This window comes from Oenanthe melanoleuca, chromosome 5 (genome assembly GCF_029582105.1).
Source record: "Oenanthe melanoleuca isolate GR-GAL-2019-014 chromosome 5, OMel1.0, whole genome shotgun sequence".
Classification (NCBI taxonomy): Eukaryota; Metazoa; Chordata; class Aves; order Passeriformes; family Muscicapidae; genus Oenanthe; species Oenanthe melanoleuca.
In genome coordinates, this window is record NC_079339.1 from 25124126 (window position 1) to 25145428 (window position 21303).

Here is a 21303-nt window from a genome sequence, read left to right on the forward strand (position 1 = left end):
GAAAGGAATGGAAACAAGCACAATCAAAGTGCAAATAAGAAGGATCCAAGAGGAGTCACTGCCCTTTAAGGTTCTTTTTTCTTCTCAAGCAGAAGAGAAGAATACCTCCAAGCACATTCCACAAAAGGAAAATGCATCTTCAAATTTATTTCTACTCTCAAGCTAATCAGAGAATTTCTGATACTGTTACTACTATTGCAAAAGATGCCTTAGGCCTTCTTTGTACAAGTCCTTTACTCAAAACAAAACAACAAGCAATAGGGATTACTTCTGTGCACATTTTCCTCCCATTAATCCCCACTACTCTTCTGGGAACACTTCTCCTTAAACAGTTTCTGCCTTTACTATTTCTCCTCTTCTTTTGGTTTGTTCTTGTCAGCATTCCCAAACTGTTCTTCAGTCTCTCTGACTCTTTTCTGAACTCTACCCAAAGGGCCACATCACCACATTTGAAATGCACTTTAAAGGTGTTCCAGGCCCCCTTCTGTTTGATATACTTCTCAAGAATGTGGATGAAGGAGTTGAATGCACCATTAGCTAGTTTGCTACGGTACCAAACAGGGAGGTGCTGCTGACTTCTAAGGAGAACAGGCTTTGCAGGGGAATATACATAGATACCCTGCTGGATATTGTGCATAGCTGTGGGCTTCCTTATTTAAGAAGGAGGTGAAGGTCCTTGAATGTGTCCAGGTCACAGCAGCAAAGTTGGTGAAGGAGCTGGAATGTCCTGGGGAGCAGCTGAGGAGTTTGGGCTTATCTAGTTTGGAGAGGAAGAGGCTGAAGGGTGGCTGCATTGCTCTCTACAGCTTCCTGGGGAAGGGACAGAGGGGGAGGTGCTGAGCTCTTCTCCCTGGGATCCAGTGACAGGGACGTGTGGGAATGCCTCAAAGCTGCACCAGACGAGGTCTAGACTGGACATTAGAAAACTAATGTCCAGTCTAGACCTAACAATCTTAAAAAAAAGTTTTACTGAGAGAGTTTGGTCAAACCCTGGAACAGGCTTCCTAGAGAGGTGTTCAATTCCACAGCCTGACAATGTTCAAAAGGCCTTTGGACAATGCCCTTAATAGCCTCTTTTATTTTGGTCAGCCCTGAATTGATCAGGAAGTTGGATCACTCTCTTGTGTTCTAAACAGAAAGCACAGGTCACAAAAGCTTGAAGCAAGTCTTTCAAGTTTGCTGTGCCACCTCAGCTCTGACAAGAAGTTTCCTCTAGACAAACAGGCCTGGCTGGCATAATTTCCCCAGATGATTCAGAAACTGTGACTAATGTACAATATCACCAGTTATATTTTAATTTTGTGCACTTGGCTTCCTCCTCCACCCACCTCTTCAGAATGGACTGCTACATTTCACTACGAGCTCCTGTATCCCTTTTCACTGCTGGTGCCAACCAAGTTCCTCAAACAAGGCTGTTGCATTGACCTTCAGAACCCATGAGTCAAACAATATGGGGTGACCAACTCACAGTCTGCCATTCATGGCCACATCAGTGATGAGGTTACCCAGGCTGCCAGCCAGCCACATAATTGCAGCATCCTAAATAGCTTCCAAATCAAATCAAGAGTTGTAATATATTGGTGACTCGAGAGAGAAAAGCCTTTTGTTTCTGAACAAATTTATTGCTCTCTGAAATTAAGACCTTCTGATTTCAATTTCACCTCCTCTGCTGCTGCTAAAATGAAGCTTCTAAAAGCAAAGATGATGCAGAGCAATGTCCTTTTTGGGCTACGCAAAACTTTGTAATATATAGATGGAAAAACCTGGCACAGCTCATTTGTTAGACACTGAAATAGGAGAGCATTTTCTTCTGTCCATTTTCTCCCATCTCAGATAACATCTGGCACAGACACGTTTCCTTGCTGCAGGCCAAGCAGGCTCTTGACAGAAACCACAGGAATACACACTTTGGTGCTATCAAGCAGCACTACAGCCAGTGTTCTTTTGAGGGCAATGTGGAAATGGTCTGGGCACATGTAAAGGTGTATGGAAGAGGGTGGGAATCAGAAGGACACACCATGTGAACAGTGAAGTTACGAGCTGGGTCCCAACTCTACCTCTGCTATAAAGGAAAAAACTGACTATATTATACATAATATGTTAAGAATAGTTGGGAAGGAGAGCTTCTTTAACCTCCTCACACATATCTTTTCAGAGTGCAGCTACTGTGCAGAAGGTTTTTGTTTATACAAGGTTTTTTAACATGGATACACAAGCACACACAAACCAGTTACCTGTGACACACTTAGAGCAGGACAGGCATGGTCTACATATTCCTGCTACATTTACAGTTTGCTGTGGCTGCAGTTTTGCAGTAAGGGGGAATGAGTGGCCTCACAGAGAGGTGGCCACGTAGGCAGAAAGATGACCTTACCCAGAAAAAGTATTGAGAACTGGATACCCTTCTGAACAATGCAGAAATTAACTGATTTTCAGGCACAGATCAGTAAGCAGTTCTGTGCACAGCACAGCAAGTGACAGACATACAAACTATACAAAATAATACAAAATATTATTTGCAGCCTCATTTTGGCCTGCCATAAAAAGGGAAAAACAAACCAAGACAATATTTCATAATAAAAACTTGTTAGAAACCTCCCCAGGCAAGGAACAGAGCAAGGACTAAAAGCTTTGACGGCATTTAAACTCCTGGCTACACAAATCTCTTCTAAAATAAAGCAGTCTCTAGAACAGATAGTCAGATCAGACAGTGACAGATCAGTAGTTTTAAGTTCATGGTCTTTCAGATGAGACATAAAGCCAGGTCCTGACCTTGTGTGATCATTAAAGATCTCATAACGCTTTCTGCAAAACGCGGGTTCTGAATCCCACTGGCCTGGAGACAATCCAATTTAGGTAACTACCTAAATCAATCTTACAGATTTATCTAAATACAGCACTCTGTTCTCCAGGCTAAAATAGTTTGTGGCATTTCTGTGTGCTGTAATATACTAAAAGAGTCCTCCCTATCTCAGCATTAGGTGATCTTTTTGTATGCACTCACTGCCACTCCTACACGGGGGTTATGAACTTTAATATGTATTAGAGAACTTGGACATGCAAAGTGCAGGGGTGTCCTAGTTTCAGTCAGGACAGGGTTAATTTTTTACAGCAGCCAGGAGTGTGGTGTGGCCAGACCCTGATGTTACTTGATCCCACCTCACATCATTAGCAGGGTGGAGAAAGAACTCCAGAGTAGTAGGGAAGACCCAGTTGGTATTTGTCATTTTTTTTTCCTATGCCTTTTGTTATTAATATTGCTGCTGCTCCTGTTTGTTTTCTTATCTCATGTCAGCTTCTAGCATTGCTCTTATCTCAAACAATGACCTTTGCCTTTTGTGCTTTCAATCAGAGTGAGGAGGAAGGGGAACAAGCAGCATCTGGTCTGGGAGAGTCTCAGCAGGAGCACTAAATGTTGGAATACCATTCCTAAGCCACAACAAATGGAAAAGGGATTTATTACCATGTTCAGCTCGAGTCAGTTTCACCCCTTTTTACACTAGAGTAGCTAGAAATTAGGTGTTCCCAAATTTTGAGAGTTAACAAATGAATGAAAAAAAGCAGAAGAGAGGAATGTTTATACCTGTGCCACTGAATAGCCTATGGAACAAGATTCAAAGAGAGATGGGGCAAGACTGGGACAGGTGGATATTACCTGAATTATGGCCACTGAACACATCCATGGTCAACAGGTGAAACTACAGAAGGTCCAAACCACTAAGTTTTCAAAGGATAGAGCTCTTTGATAGGCATTTAAGGGAAACACAGCTCCTTCCCAAGCAGAGCTTCCAGCTTCCACCCAGGAGGATTTGTAACATGTCCTGTTTACAAAAATTCTTTACAAGTGGCATCACAAGATGTCCCAAAACTCCTCAGAGTGCATTCCATATGGAAATTCATAAGAGTGGATGAGAGCAGACAAAACCAAACACACACGTATTGACTGTGCTATTCAGTGAAGAGTTAGCCACCCAAAACAGTCAGTAATTATCTCTTAGAGGAATAAAGCAGCAATAAAATCCTGAAGGCACACAGCCCAAGCTGCAGGAGACCTGAAATACGGATGTAGTAAAATGGTGTGGCTTTTTACTGTAATAAAAACATAAGAGGACAATCACATCTGTCACCAGAAAGGTTAAGCTTTGAGACATAGTGTCTTAACATGAACACTCCTGCACACACAGAGAGAGTGCCCTTGTTGGGCACTGACAGTCAAGGTTTGTTTTGAATTGAGCTTTCTGTTCACACCTATCTGTCAAGGCAACTAAGTTATTATTTTGCAAATGAAAAGGAAAACTTGTTATCAAAGCATCTCTCAATTAGGGTTACTTACAGCAGGTACCTCTCACCATCCTTTGGTTTACCAAACAGAGGCCTTGATTCCATTTCCCCTAAGATCTAAGACCGGATTCCCTGGTAGAAAGATCAAGGCTTATATGCAGATCATATCAGAGATGTTCTCTCCTGCATCTTGTCAAAGAAAAACATCCAGGTTTTCTTCACCAGAAAAGCCTACTAGGTTACCATTTCCCTGATCTTCACTATTTTCCTCAGCAGTCTGACTACGTAACCAAAAGCCAAACACAACTTATGCAAAAGGATCCAGGAACAAGTCATTTCTCACTGTGACACTTGCTTCTTTGATGAGCCTACAGAACAGGAGCACACAACAGCTTTTCTAATGCATGCAATATTTTTCTGGTAAAACATGGTGCACTGGAGCCAAGAGAACACAACCCTGATAGGACTCTCATGCTCACCCTTTCTTGTTCCTCTCACATTGGGGAAAAACTTACAAGCCAAAAAGGCACTGGTAAAGCTTAGCTTGTAGAGTGCAATGTGACTGTGGGAATATTCTCCAGTTACTGATTTAGTACAGTTTGTTGGAAGAGTATGTGGTTAACAAAAAAGAAGCCTGTACTAAGCCACAAAATACATTTATCACACTCTGAGAACACTTTTCCTATTACAATTAATTTTTTATAAACAGTGTGTTGAGGATGAACCAGAAAATAAGAATTCCATTTTGGATACAATTTTGTCAGTGACATGAAAAGTGGAAACCCCAGAAAATCTGGAAAAGCTTTCACATTAGAAGAGCTGTTAACACAGTAGTTGGGGTTTCCCACATAACGAAAAACTACCTTAACCACAGGCAATTTGTCTTTCTGGAGTGTATAATATTTTCTCCATGACCATGCAGGCAATTCCTTGTCCATCCATCAGATCAGTGTGTCTCCAGTTTAGAGACAAGGATGTCATGTGGGGCAGTGTCAAATGCTTTGCACAAGTCCAAGTGGGTGATGTCAGTGCTCTTCCCTTAATCCACCAGTGCTGTAACCTCCAAATTCATCAGGCACCATCTGCCTTTAGTGAAGGTTTTTGGCTGTCACTAATCACCTACTTACATCCCATGTACCTTAACATGGCTCCCAGCAGGATCTGTTCATGGCAAGGGTTTAATCTGACTATGAAATTGCATTTTCTATTTAAATAGAGGCCAAGAATCCCATGCTAGCTGTAGACTTATTGCTTCTTTCTTCCATTTGCAGCTAGTATAGGAATCACCAAAATAAATAACTACAGAAAGCAGTAAGCAAAAGTTGCTTGTTCAAAGGGAAAATTAAGTTGCAAAATTGAGAATTTTCATGATCACACAAGTATCTTGGTAGCAGAAGATACTCATAAAAGAAGACAATTTATTGTCCCTAAAACAATGTTGGCAATAAAATACTAACTCTAGAGGAGCTCTGCAAAATGCAGGTGGGCACCTGCTAACTTTCCCAACAATGCAGTGGTTGGTCTTCATGGCCCCAGTGCACACTGAGAATGAAAACCCCTGACTTGCAGTGCAGGAGCAGTCATTTAGTCACTGCTGAATACAAATACCCCAAGTTCTGCATCCTAGTTTTAACTTGCAAATTGTACTGCTACAAAAAAATATAAGCCCAGAGAAGGTTATAAAACATAAAACTTGCTGATAAGAGCTCACTGCAAGGAAGCATGGTCAGCAAGCCCACACTCTCCTCCATAAATATTTTAAGTGTTAATAAAACAGTACCAAAGGGAGAGAGAAAGAGACACTAAAAAGTGTATTTTACATCCCCTTTCCTCCCACTTCTTACAACAGTGGACAGACAGGAGGAGAGCAATGGCAGCTCCTGCCCAAATAATTTAATCAATCCAAACATGATCAATCTTACAGCAGACAAGAGGAACAAAAACGAGCCACCATCTGTGGTGTCTTCTGGGTGGCAGCACAACTAGCATTTTCTGATTGAGCTGACACTCATGTCAGAGACAAGAGACGCATGATGGTTTTAAGAAACTTTTGTATCATTCTAAATTTGTTTCTCATAATCTATATTGAAAGATACATTGATGCCAGGAGTAGCAAGCTGCTTTTTTGTGAAAGTTGCTAACAACACACCTTCGCAGTGGCTGTCATTGTATCTCCATGGTGTGTTACACCCCTTTGAAATTACAATTCACTGCCAGCAATGTGATACCTGAATTTGATTCAGAGCTATTTCCACTTCCTGCTACTTGGAAGATATTAAAGACCCTCCCTGAACATGTATTGTGCTGAAAGCTGCTAAGAAAAGCCCATGTGCACAGAGGAAACCTGGAATACTGTTTTGGAGATACACATTTATTGAGGCAAAAGTTTACTGTGGTTGAAGCAGTAACAGTAAATAGTTACTTGATACACAAGCTTCAGTCTCCCTTTCAGAAGACAGATCCAATACATTAATTGCTAAAGTGTCATCAAATATTTGACAGATCAGACCCAAATGGTGTGGTGTACTTACACCAGATGGCAATCTGAGTCTTAAAAGTAAAGTTACAGACTTCTTTGCTGTAAGGTTTCCAAATGGGCATGTTGTGCATGCTATTTATGGACATCTGCCCAGACCTTTACATGAACAACTCGGGAGATGTGAGCTTCCACCTCAAACTCAGTAACAACATCTCAGCTCTCCAGTTTAACTTATGAATTACTGATTGCTTCTACAAACAGCCAAAGGAGTGAGAAAAGCCAAGAGAAGTTACTATAATGATGCTAAATGAAAAATAAAAAGGCAAACAGAGGGAAGGAAAGTCTTGTGAAGGACAAGACATGGAACACAGAGAGTACTGAAGGAAAGGGACACTGAGGAGAGAAGAGGAACCACAAAACTCCTCTCAACCTGAGAGACCCAGCAGCAAAAGCTGAGCCACCCTCCAAGCCACCAGCTCACTCAATACATCTCTTTGTCCCTTCCCAAAGCTTCAGACTGGTCACTATGGTCAGGGAACAAGGCTGTGCTGTGGCAGGACCTCCAGCACCTGCACTCCTGCTTGTGCTGTCCTCAGTTACCACAGGGATTGGGCTTCTCCTGCCTCCTGTTCCCACAGCAAACAGTCCTGTCAGAGCCCCTGACTGCACCCACAAACCACCCCAAAGAGAGCCCTTGCTGAGGGCAGGATGGCCAGTCAGCACCCAGTCAGCCCTGCCTCCTTCCCTGAGGGAAACGTGAGGCAGCGCTGCAGCACAGAGCCCAGAAACAACAACCACACGTAGTTTAACTTTTATCACACATAGTTCAGCTTTACCAACCCGATCTGTGTCCCCCACAGCCCTTAGCCAGGCGCCCAGGCTCCAGAGAAGCAGATAAAAGGCACAAAACACTGTTCCTACCTCCCCTGGATGCCGCTGCTCCCTGCTGTATGAGGGCGGTGTGGGCCCAGGTGTTCCCTGTTACCTGCCCAGCCCCACAGCTGCCGCCCCTCAGGACGGGCTCCCGGCACCCGGATTGTCCCACAAAACTTTCCTCCAGCCTTACTCATCAACAAATACCTCCATTTCAGCATACCATGTCATGTATGTGGCTGTGTTTGACATCAGGGGTACTTCTACATCACACAACCCCGTTTTTGCTGTGGCCAGGACAGGCTGCTGCTTTGCAATGAGCAGTAGCACCGCTGGTCTGGTTTGTCACTCATGTTGAGTTAGGCCAGGGGCGTGCAGAGGGTGGGTGCATTGAGCCTTCCCCCATGCCTTAGACTTGGTTCTAATGTCCACACACAGCACTTCCTGGGAGTATTCACCACCCTGCCTGGGCTTAGGAGCTGGTTGCTCAACAGGCAACAGCATACTGCAGAGAAGTTGCCCAGACACAGATTAAAGGACACTCATCTGCTCTTTGGAGCTGCAGGTGTCTGCTGGAATCTGCAGACAGCCACCTACAAAAAAAGAACTGGAGCCAAAGATGGGCCAGGTGTTGTTTGGTCTAAAATGACTCTGCTCATTTAACCTGCACAGAACTATTTTGCTCTTTGCTGTGGCAGGAGTGGCTGGAGGCTCAGAATGCAGCCAGTGCAGGGCCTGCGCCTTTAGCACTGTCCTCAGGTTGAGCTGGAGCTCTTTGTGCTGCAGCTGGCCAAAAACCTGAACACAGCATTGTTGAGCTGGTTTGAGACTCAAGATTATCACAATAAAGGCAGGGAGGGGAGCACACTGTGGCAAACTTATCTCTGCTTACAACCACCACTTACCATGCAAAACAGCAGTTCTGTGAGCAGGGCTTCCCTGCACATTCCCCATTCAAAGGGAGAGGGGAAGCCAGTTTTTTAAAACTAGGGCAAAGGCCAGTAAATTACCACAGTTATTTAAACAGGGAACACCAAAAGGCCAGCTTTGTGAATGTAAAGCTTATATGAACTTCTGTAAGCCAAGGGGAATAAACAGTTTTTGCCTCCCAAATATGATCATCAGCTGGAGGCAGCACCACTTCATCAATGAGAAATTTCCAAGAATTTGCAGAACCAGGAAGAAGCAAAAGCAATGATTAACATGCCTTTCTGGTCTGCTTTATGTCTGACACCAAAAGAAATGTGTTTGTCTGACCCTCAGTGTATTTATACATCCACATCTTATGGCTTCCTCTGCCCATGACCTCATCAGCAAAAGGTGTTTAGGGTTTGCCTGGCATTAAGTGGCCAGACAGAATGCATTGCCTAGAAATGGATTATTAAATTCCAAACTGAAGTAGTCAATAAATACAGTGGAATGAAAGTCCTTCAGTTATATAATGCTTTATGTGTACTGTTAAAAAGTACCCAGAGTACGGTTTCAGTCCTGTTTTGATCTCCTCTTTGCCTAACCCTTTACTTCTTTCTGTCAGGCCTTGTCCTGCCTCAGTGTGTAGTACTGCCAGCTACTCAGTTGCTTACATCTTTTTGGGAACCATCCCTACTCAGCAAAGTGAGCCAAGTCACCACATATGGATTCAACTCCAGGACTTCAAAACACTCACACAGTTGAAGGATCACAAATCAACACCCATTTCTTCTAGGCAGAAAAGGACATGCTTCCAAGCTGATGGGAGAACCCCCTCTTCCCTTTCAAAATGCCAAGGAAAATTCAATAGAATGCCATTAAATTCTTAGGATGAAAACCTGTGACAGCTCCACCCTCTCATCTGTTTACTCAACAAAACTGCTAAAAGGATTATCTTCCAACTCATCTTCAGTCCAATCAGCCATTTGTTTTTAAAACCACATTGTTGCTGCCTTCCAGCACAGCCCATGCTAAATTTGTACCAATAGAGATTCCACTGTTATCCACATGGGACATCATTAGTAGCTTTGATGAAACCAAGCATATTCTAGCCAAAAAGGACCAGAAAAAGGGGTGCCCTTTTTAATTAAGGCAGGAATTTTTATGGTTGTTGCTGATTTTGTTGACTTCTGATGAGAGTTACCAGACAACATATGTTATTCTAAGTTAGAACCACTTCAACACCAGAAACCTACTTGTGAGTCCTATTTCAGCAGAATTATTTTCTTCTTAAAGAAATCTTAAGCCGTCAGTAAGGAGTCACGAAGTCATATCCATGTTTCTGGACAGTTTTAATTTTCTTTATCTCCTCAATTACCCAGACCAGGATTAAACTGGGTTAACAGAATGGGCATGCTTTGGTCCTGCCCTAGACTGCATTCAGCCTAAGTTTAAATTTTACATTCAATGTACCATGATTTTTCAAAAATGCTCCTGCCAGCAAAGCACTGTATGGTTCTTAGCAACCCATCACATTAAATATTTAGTTCTCCACACTTGCTCCAAAAGTATATGGAAAAATAAAAAATGAAAAAAATTCAAACAATGTATTTTTTCTCAGGTCCCAACAGCACTGAGGCTGAGAGATCTTGCATTCAAACTAGATAAAGCAATGCCCTCTAGTGTTCTGTGGAGAAATCCCATACAAGATTGCCAAAAGCCTTAAAAAATTAATGTGCCATCTCAAGTGACAGTCAAGGTTTTGAAAGCATACAGCTCATATGCAGCATCCTTGGAGTCTTCTGCATATGACTGTGGCCTGCAGAACTCTGGGGTCCATACTTTTCCTTCTCTCCACTGCTGATACCTGCATCATAACTTCAAACACCATCTGGGGACAGTCTTCCCACCTGGGGCATGTGTCAAATCACATCATACCACCCTGTACCTTCCCCAAGTACACACAGCATTTGGTACCCTGTGTTACCAACCCATAACAAAAGCAGGATGTAATTTTTGGCTTGAGGTGCTTTCTTACAGAGCTCCAGAGTTTAGGAGAATTCTTCATGGCAGCAGCTGTCCCAAGATATTGATAAACTGCAAACAGAATTGCTGTTCCAATTCAAGAAAGACTCAAACAAAGTATTCTCATAGTTAAAAAAACTCCTGCAGAGCTATCAAAATATTTATTTACATCCTGTACACATTACAAAACTCAACTTTGATTCCCACACTGGACTGGAAGAGATTTTATAACTGAAGGTCTGAAAAGCAAAAGGTAAAGTCCTTGATGAAGGCTGCTCTCAAATGGACAGCTAGGAGTCCTTAAATTTTACCAGCCACTGCTCTGAAAGACAGTGGCTGGGCTCTCACCATCTAGGCAGATTAAAAGTTGAATGACTTTGATTAAACCTTTATTCACATCAAATACTTTTAAAATAGTTAACAAGAATAAAAAATCTTGTTAGACCACTGTGCTTTTATTTTACATGACACTGATCTGCTGCAGATAGAAACCACAGATCAAAAACGAAGGGGGAAAAAAAAAAATTGAGAGATTGGAAACAAACACCAGCTCTGCCCATTTCCTCTCTGAAATATGGGGGGAAAAAAAGATGAAACTGGCTATTTTCTGGCAACCTAAGGAAGGGCACTGGTGCACTTAGAAAATTGCCAATACAAAGACAGCATCAGTCACAAAAGCCCTCAGCCCTATGTGATTATGCAAGCATTTGAGGGGGCAGGAACACTCCAATGTCAGCTGAAAGAAAGATACTGCATTATGGTTGGACACAAGGTCTTTTCCTTTTCAAACTCAATGATTCTTTGATTCTATTAAGTTGGAATTTGTTTCTTGTAGGAACAATTTCAGTCATGACAAGTGGGCTTATTAACAGTGATTCACATTCCTGCTGGGACATTCACTGGAGTGGGGTTAATTACAGGCAGGCTTCTTCAGAGGGAAACTAGCTTGGCCTCTGATAGGTGAAGACAGAGGCTGAGCTCTTTAGACCAGGCATCACCCTGCCCCTTCCAGAGTAATTTATTCATAAGAACAAAACATTAGAAAGTTCTGCTCATAAAAGTCAAGTTCTCCAAACAAAAGTCTGCCAGAGTGACCCAGTGACTCACCAGAGTGATAAAAAGAACACCCAGTGAGATCAAATACCTAGAGTAAATTCTGGACTTGATGTGGCACTTGTAATGAGCCTTTCAGGGCTCTATATTTGCAGCCCTTGTGTCTGAGGCTGCAATTTAGAATTTGGATGTAGAAGTGGGATCAAATTAGATATTTTTAAAATTAGGTTTGAGCTAGGAAACTCCACTTCAAAATTTAAATTGCATTCTCCTTAGAGGGCAACCAATACATATTCTAACTAACAAGCAGATACTTTTTTTCCCTTTCTCTAACGAGGGGTGGTTACTGCCAAGCATTCTGGCCTGCAAAGAAATTATTTTTGATCTTGTTATACATGTAACCAAATTAAGGGAGAAAAGAAAGTAGTTTAGAGACCATCCAAAAGACAGCCAAGGGAGGATATTCACTGTTTGTACCACTGCACTAGGAACTCATATTTCTTAGAGGCCTGACACAATACATGTGTATGCACAAAACACTATCTTGGAGAAACTGCTTGTATGTATGTATGTTAAAAAAAAAAAGCTCTCAGGATCAGATTCCTCCCTGTCACACTGTTATTCTGTAGGGTATAGTGTGAGGAAAGGACCATTCAAAATCCAAGGTACAAGAAAAGCAACGGAAGGATCTGGGGAAAACAGACATTATGTTGAGAACCCAGTTTCCAGACTGACTGTACAAAACAGCTTTTCCAGATCCTTCCGTTTATTCAACAGTCCAGTGCCTTTCAGACACATTCTCACCTCCTCTGGGAAGAAGCAGAAGAACTTGAAGGAGAATGGAGGAAAATGCTCGGACATCCATCACAGAGAGGGCACACACACACATGCTGTCATATCTTGATAACATGTATGTTGTTCTGCAGGGCTGAGAGCATTCTACTAATGTTTCACTAGATAAAGATGCCAAGAGTGTCCACTAAAACCATCTGAACTGAAAGTAGTGAACTATAGTGAAAGTAGTGAATTATAAACTGAGCTTTTCCATTCTTTGCTTTGGCCCTGTTCTTTTACAAGTGCTTTGCTATGAGTCTAGTGGTGATACATTCTCTGTAATTTCCTTCTGTGTCACCATCTGCAGGTACTTCAGTCGCATGGGAGGGAGCTGCTCATAAAGCTCAAATCCCAAAGGACTCTCTGCATTCAGCAGTCTGTAGTACAGCAGGTGCTTTTTCAAGTTCTGAAAAAAGAAACAGAAAGGTATCTAATATTTTCCACCATCTCCAACACAATACAGCAAATCTGCAAATTGTGCAATTCTATCATGCCCAAGACTTAATTACATCTTCAATAGAAGAGCTATAAAAGGAAAATTTCTTCCAATAAAATTCACTTCTTTTTGCATGAGAATTCCTCTTTTAAACTCCATTGTCTCCTCAACAGCCCCTCACAATGACTTCTTGCCAGAAACCCAAGTGGATTTTTGATTGTGATCTAGTAATTTACCCTGGACACAAATCACAAAGGGCCAAATGACACAGCTCTGTCCCACAAAGGATAGATTTTGGTAAGCTCCTTGAAAAGAAGAGAAACCTTACATCTGTCCTTTTCAGGGGAAGCATCCAACTAAGAGTTAAGAAAGATCACTGCTGGCCACCTACTAATAATTGTGCTACAATTATTCCTCTAACATCTCTAGCTACCCAGATATAATGCTGCTTGTACAAGAGACATGGAAATACAGTACAGGAGATTCATTTAGGCTGAGCCAATAGGTTCAGTGTTTTGAGGTCAATTACTACAAGAACTGGCTAAGCGTATTTACAGATATTGTAGGCCAAAATCTTGCTGCTAATATCCTCTCATTCTCAAATTAGCAAGGTAATTAAATATGAAATTGAAAAGCCAAATACAAGTCTGTAAGAGTATCATGCATGGAAAACTTAATTCCAGAGGCACAAACTGAATCTTACAAATCCTACCTCATCCACCAACAGCCACGTCTTCCTCAGCATGCTTTTCCGAGCAGCATCTATCTCCTGGGAACAAAACACACACTATCCTTAATACCTCTCAGTAATACCTTTGCCCAGGGGCCTACAGCACTCCAGGATGATTTGTTCATTATAATGATGAGCAGCTTGTTCCAGCAGAAAGTGCTTGAGATGTCTCATCACTTAAATCCTGCCTCTCTGCTCCTTCCCCTGATCTGAATCTCAGCTGATTTCTCAATCTTCAGGTAGAACTGCAGATCAGAGGTGAAGTGCTTTTAGCACAACTATTCACTTACAGAGGCCTCAAGGCTGTAGGAGGGCTTCTGCTTGGTTACTTAAGCAAAGTCAAAGAAAGACTACTTTGCACCTTAAGATCGCTAAGGCAGAGGCCAAATTTATTACAAGCTCTTTCTGTCTGATCACCTTCCTTATTATTTCTGCTTATTTCTCCCCCCACACTACAGAACATGTAATTGCTGACCTCAAAGTCTTAGGCAGGACTGGATACCATTAATGCAAGTGCATTAGGGTATAATGAACAAAAGCTGCTGCCTTGTATGTAGATTTGCAAACAGCTGACCAGTCCTCAACACATCTGCTTACTATCTTTGTTTTCAAGTCCCAAAGGTCAGTGATTCGCAAGGCACACTGGACTCACAGGGAGAGCAGATGCAAAACCCAAAGACTGCAGCCCTGAAGCTCTGCTATCCATTACCCACCTGTGTTGTGCTTTCTTGGGAGAAAATAAAACTGTTCACATGAGCCACGGCCACCACGTACAGAACAGGGCACCAGGTGTGGCGCAGCGCACCAGTGACCAGCGTTCGGAAGTAGAGTCGCAGGAGGTTCAGGTTGTCCTCAGGAGGGGAAGTGTAGCGCTCAAGAGGCACAGGAAACTGCAACAAACCCATCCAGAGGCAACATGACAATTTTTGTTAGAGTCTAAGTAGCGAGAGGAAGTTCTTGACTTCTAGAATACCCTTCCTTGTGCATACCCTCCTATAACGTGATGTACCCCAGCAGCATGACCCCCATTTGCAGCAGGGCTGCTACAGCCCACCCTGACTGATGTGACATGCCTTGACAAAGTGTTGTCAAGACCCCTTCAGCTTCATGGAGAGAAGTTTTACTGGTCCTATCACTGCAGTCAATTTTTGGCACAGATAAGATGAGTACTTAAAAGTAAGAAGACCGTATTTTTGACAGGACTGCTAAATTCTATCTCTTGTCCTCTGCTCACTCAGAAGACACGCAGTCCTGCACTTGACAGACCAAATTTTCATGCTGTTACTCAGCAGAGCACAACTCCTGAATAACTATAAGTAGAAAGGTTGAGAGGGAAAATGACTATTTGTCTACGCATGGGCAAGGAAAAAGTTGTCACCAAGGTGTGAAAACAGTTATTTAAGGCAAAGGCAATTGCTAGCAGAACACAGGGTGCAGCCAGCCCTTCATACCTACAACCTATAAATTAGAAGGTTCTCAATGGTTAAACCAAGCAAGGTTTGGGACAGTTACCAGTGAAGACTGAGCCATTTCACAGCTCCTGCCCTCCACATATAGACACAAATCAAGGTTGGAGAATCACAGGTAAGAGCCCAGTAAGCCAGAAATACAGTGACAGGCAATTACCCTAAGCCAGGATTACCTGCTGCAATGGCACTCCCAGCGCCCGCAGGGTATTTGTGTGCTCCCCGAAAACTGAGAGACGCAGGTGAACACTGAAACGCCTCTGTAGAGGTAGAAGAACAAAGACTCCAAAGAGTGGATCTCCAAAGGAGACGCCCTCAAATTGCTCCAGGAGACTTATGTAGAGATCATGGAAGGATGCCAAACCAGGGAGAGGGGCATCCAAGTTCAGGGAGTCCAGGACCTTGGGTTGGCAATACACAGAGAGAAGGGCAGCTGTGTAGCGGTGGATTGGTGCTTCTAGAAAGAGGTCACTGCCAGTGAGGAAGACACACATAAGCCGTGCAAGTTTGGCAGCAGTTGGGATGCTCTGAAGGATTTTAGAACGCCAGGTTTCCAGCAACAAGACCCACTGCAGGTTCCAGGTCACAGTGTTGATGAGATCGAGTGGGAGAGAGTTCAGTATAGCCCCACGTGTCTCTGCATTAGTCACTTTGTTGTAGAGGCTGATAAGTGGAAAGAATGGCCAGTCTGAAGGCAGGATGGGCCCTTTGACCTCAGGAAGCAGCATTGACTGGATGAGGTAATTCCTCCCTTGGTAGGACACCTGAGAACGCACAAGGGTGGGCTGCAAGTGGACAAAGTGGGAGAGGTAGCAGGAACGAATGGAAGGCAGATTCTGGTATGATTCTCTCAGCAGGGCACCACGAGTAACCTTTGGAAGAAATGCTGCTGCAGAGCCAGGCTGTGCCAGTTTGGCACTGGTGCTCAGATGCAGAATATCAGAAAAGTCAGCTGCTTCTGGCCCACCAGTTTTCCCTTCACTGTAAGGTTAAGACAAACAACAGTTTAAGAAACAAACAAAAAAATACCTGAAATGTCAAACAAACTACACATCACATAAATTCATCTCCACAGTTTTCCTGGAACAGGAAGAGTAGTACATGCAGAGCATTCAACACTTTCTACATCATTGAGCTATTCTAATACAGAGGGCCAGCTACTTTGGTATTTAGAAGGAATTCACAGAACCACATGAGGCTGTGCCATAAAAACCTTCCACACAATGCCAGTCTAGTGTGGAGCCTGAAACCCCTTGTCCAGAGAGGCAGCTTACTTAACCAGCACAGACATGAAACTGCTGAGATGAAATATTGCATATCAGATAAGGCCTACACAAACCAGTAAGACAATTCTCAAAACAGAAGCTTTGCAGCTGGCAGTGGCAAGGTCAGGGGAGCCATACAGACTGATAGAAACTGTGCCTGTGGAGGCTGTTTGTCAAATCCATATGCCACAATCTCAGACCAAAGACTCACCATTTTGTTGACCCAACAAAAAAACCAAAATACCACTACACAAACAAATCCACTAACAAATTTTCCTTCTTTCTGAAAAAGCAAAGTACCTCTCTGCAGCACCCTGGTTTAACCTCCTACAGGAATATACCATGGCTAATTTCAAACAGATTGAGATGAATAAGATAAACTGCTACCACCTTCTTGCCCAGATATGAGAGGATTCATATTTGAAATGCTCATGATTTCTTCCAGTGTAAAGTGGAAGACATGACATTTATCAAATCAGCAAACTTGATTAAGGGTTTGAGGAAGATTCATTGAGCTTTTCAGCCTATGTCAAATTCTTATTTATTTTCTAGACTCCCTACTCTCAGGATGGAAGATGCTAGGCCTTAGGGAGGATCAGTTCTATCAGGAATCACAAAAGCCTTGTCTCAGAGGAAATCAAAAGAAACTGGTCACACTTCTCAACAGTGGTACATCAGAGAAAAATTCACGCACCTTGGCTGCGTGATTAGAAAGCTCTGTGCCAGGAGAATACGCCAATGAGTAAGTAAAATTTAACTACAGGCCCTGTTAAAGGCCAAAAATTATGACAAAATTGCAGTGCCAACATGCTTTTTCCATTTTCCCCATGTTTTCCCATGTACCAGACCAGAGAAAGGAAAAAATGCAAAGCTTACGGAAGAAACTCTGGATTAAAGGCAAGATCCAGTAGGACCTCGTGAGCCAGATGCTCACTCCCTGGCAACAGACGGCTTAGCAATGCCATGGCAACACAGTGATGGAGTGAGGCATGCTGGGTGTAATCCGGACAAGTGCCTGCCTGCACAGGAAACAAAACAACAGATAAAAGCACATTCGTCAACAAGACAATCAACAAGGATGGGAGGGTCAAACAAGACACAGATCTTGCTGCGAAGTGAAAGACTGAGGCAGACTGCAAGAGCTGCCAGCATTTATACCAAGAGATATTTCTGCTTCTCCTGACTGCCTTAGATAGTCAGATTTTTTTTTAGCAACACAGTTGAAAACTTTGTTCTTACTCTATCCCAAAGAAAAGCAAAAATAGAATTTTTCTCCCAAATTATTTTGGAACTAAATCCCCACATCAGAAACTGGAAAGATGTTATTTGCTAATGGGTCATAAAAGTCAGCAGAGGAGTTGCCAGACCTAAGTCAGATACAAGAAAGACCAGGGACATAAAGACCAGCTGCCAGTGAAGTCAGTTCCTTGGGGGAAAGAAATGGAAGGACTAATTACGATACCATTCTCCGAGCCAACGCCAACACGAAGTACTGCAGGTGATATTCATGGCGTAGGATCCACGCAGATGAGGGAGTCACAGAGGGAGGTCCAGTCTGCCAACTTTGATGCAGATAATCCTTCAAGCCTCTGAAGCCCAGCACAGAGCTGTACTATAAAGAAATCACAAGTGGAGACAAATAATATTAAGATAGTTTGTGTCTGGAGGAACGCAAAACACAGCCCTCTCCAAGGCCCATCCCTTACCTTCTTTCACATAGGAATTCCTGTTAGCTAGTCCAATAGCCATATTTAAGATTAGCCTCATAAATATCTGCTTTTCTTCCTCAGGGTTCACCTGCATCCATCATGACCACCCTCTTAAGAGATAACCAGCAGTCCCTGCCTACATTTTCCATAGTGTTCTGTAAGGCAGAAATCTGGCCAGTGGCTGAAAATGTTTTTCCCTCATCTGGCCAGATATTTCCATTAGTAGCCAATCAGCTAATTCAACCTAAGGCGACACAGGAAGGCTTTGAGAAAGCTTATGCTAGGTATTCCATCTTTCTAGGGCTCAAACATTTGTTCTTTATAGAGTCTGCAATCTTCCATTCATTTTAAATGACATTTTATACTCACTTATTCTAAAAATTCAGAACAAACCGAAGTAGGAAGGACCATCTTCAGCAGCACTGTAGCACTCATTCTCTTCTTTAGTACTACCTTATTTTTCTTTGCTCTATATGCTTCAACCATGCTTTTCCTCCACTGACAGTCAAGTTTTATATTTTGCTTAGCCCAACAACAGTTATTCCACTCTTCTCAACATTCTTTATAAATCTATCCTTAAAGCATCACCTGGCTCTGTAATTCCAGCTTCCTGGTGTCAACTGAATATTGGAATTCAAAGACAGTATTTTTTTGATCCTCATCCATCTTGTTCTGAAAGTCAGGCTCTTTCTCTCCATAATACTTTAATATTTTTTAAATAAAAATGCACAACAATTTGCTTTTAACAGTCCTTCTAACAACTCTTTTATGCCTGAGAAGGTACAAATACTAACCTCCATCACAAGTATATCATCATTCACCTAGAATTTACAGGTTTATTCTCACCTTGCTGGTCAGGCCCTTGTGAATGTGAGTGATGTTATTGATGAGAAATAGGAGGGCAGTGAGGAAGGGGAAAGGTGACTTGGAGCCAACCAGGCTTAAAGGAGGTTTGCCCCCAGTGCAACTCAGAGACGCAATGCTGCCGACAGATTCCGGTGCCGGGGAACAGGACAGAGGGTTGCACAAAGCAGAACATGGCCTGTGTGGACAAATAAAGAGAGAGGGGTTAGGTCACAAGCATTCATAGTGCTGAGGAACTCTCTTGTTGAAATGTTGCTATCTATCTGAACTGTACCACACACTGCAGTAAAATGGAAGCCCTGAAGAAAGTGAAAGAGAAAAGCCAGTGTCTCAGCTGGTACACCAAGCACTACTGCCATACAAGCTGATGCCAGTGAGCTGTCAGGAACCAACAGCTAAATTGGTCATGGTGAGCAGAAATACTGATGCAGTGACGCATCTCTGATGTCAAATACTTGAAAGTGTTGGACCTTTGATTTAAAAAATGCGCCGTTCCCCACATACATACGCACACCAGGATAATAAGGCTGCCCACCCACTCAAGACATTTTGATAATAAACTTGTAGGCAAAAACCAAAAAGCCAGATTATATCTAAAATTGACACTGCAAAAATGCTGCCCTTTATGTACTAATGAAATGCATATTTTCAAATTGTATTCAGAAAGAACGTAGCTTTAAGGTACATGAACATGACTGTGCAGACCACCCTTGGAGTGTGTTTTCTCTACAGATGAAACTACAAATTCCCACACCAGCAGTGCTTGTGGGGCCCAGAGTAAATACATCAGGTCTGTATGGGTAAGACCACCACAAAGAAGAGTAACCACAAGCAAGCTGCTCAATGGTAATGTGGTAATAGGGCAAATCCTGTCAAAGATCCACATCACTAAACTATGGCAGAAAACTAATTGCTTAAATGCATTGCTCCTTCTACCACTTATTACATGTAGGAGATGCATAAACACATGTGGGGCTCACAAGTACCCTGAACTCCTGGACATAAACTCCCCAGAAAGTTTAGACAAAATTGTAAAAATACTAGGGCCGGGATCAGCTGACTCTGGTTTTTACCAGCCAGTGTTAAGAACAGTGAGAATTCTTACAGATGAGCTTTTCATAGCCTGACCAAATCCATTGTCTTCAGACCACAAGGACAGGCAAAAAAGGGTCTAATGAGTGCTCTTGAGTAGGATGCTTTGGTGCCAAGATCTTCAGATCTAAGTTTCAGTCACGAAAGAACATGGGCCAAACCGGTGACCATTAAAATACCACTTGAAAACAAAAGTTTCAAGTGCCCTTTATATCAGATGTTCTCAGAGGTGGATGGATGCCTCTCTGACTGCAAGTCAGGCCTTCCAGATTCCCCACTCCAGAAGATTAATCACAGCCTAGTAAGGAGGCTCCCTCTACAGCAGAAAGACAGAATATCTGCAGTACTTAAATGTTCCTAGAGCCAGAGCTTATGTTACCCAAATGTCTGGAAGAACAGTTTGCTATCTGTTCCTGCACTTCTCTGCAGGGGTTTTCAAAGCCCTAGTGATGCTCTGCAGGAGCTTAAAGATGTGAATTTAGTAAAGTTATTTTATATAAGCAGCACCACGCGGAACACACAAATGGTACATGAACACACACACTCACCTCATCATGTAAGAGGGACTCAACTAATGCTACTTGTGCTATTTTTATTTTAAACCAGTGAAGCCAAAGAAGAACCAATGCCAAGACTGACTAAAATAATCTGGAATTGATATGAAAACCCCAGCTATGTGGCAAAGCAGAGATGCAGCAGCACCAGCAGAAAAGGAGGAGCAGCAAACCTCTGCAGCCATCATGCCTTTTCTGTGAGGGAAGAGAGGACAAAGCAGGGTGTAGACACAGCCCTACTGCACTCCAATTCCCATACCTGGGGCATATTGCACAGGGAAAAGAGGAGAGAGGGAGGAGAGGGAAGGAGAGCTGACACACAGTATAGAAATGGGGCTCCCTTAGCTTCTGACAACAGCATCTTGGCAGTGGAATCGTTTTACCTGAGCAAGTCCCACATGCTGTCTATGGCTGGCTGGCTGAGAAGGGGCTGCAGCATCTCCAATGTCAAACGTTCCAGCTCCTCTAAGCAGTCAACTGGATTGACTGATGGCTGTAGAAGACATGGAGAATGACAGGAAGAGAGTGAATGACAATAGCATCCAGTGATAGCAAAAAGACAGACTGATTTACACTTCCTCTGTGTTTATCTTTTTGCCATCACTTACATAGTGGTACTGCTCTAGGTTAGAGCTGGCCTCACTGCTCATAGTGTGGAAGCTCAGAGCTGGCACCTCAAGGTCTCACTCTCAAGTATTAAAGTGCATCCCAGAGATTCTTAATTGGCTGGAAA

General features: G+C 42.8%; 1 protein-coding gene across 1 annotated transcript in view; it reads right to left on the reverse strand.

The window, feature by feature from the left end:
- Positions 1-10714: 10714 nt before the first annotated feature.
- The window catches only part of RPAP1 (RNA polymerase II associated protein 1), a 37308-nt gene continuing 26719 nt past the window's right edge, over positions 10715-21303 (reverse strand). The window contains exons 18-25 of the mRNA XM_056492953.1: positions 20954-21063; positions 18907-19102; positions 17814-17963; positions 17228-17370; positions 15263-16067; positions 14334-14510; positions 13603-13659; positions 10715-12860 (exon numbers count right to left, since the gene is read on the reverse strand). Of these exons, the coding sequence (XP_056348928.1) occupies positions 12705-12860; positions 13603-13659; positions 14334-14510; positions 15263-16067; positions 17228-17370; positions 17814-17963; positions 18907-19102; positions 20954-21063 (1794 nt within the window). The 3' untranslated portion in view covers positions 10715-12704. The remainder of the gene's footprint in view (positions 12861-13602; positions 13660-14333; positions 14511-15262; positions 16068-17227; positions 17371-17813; positions 17964-18906; positions 19103-20953; positions 21064-21303) is intronic.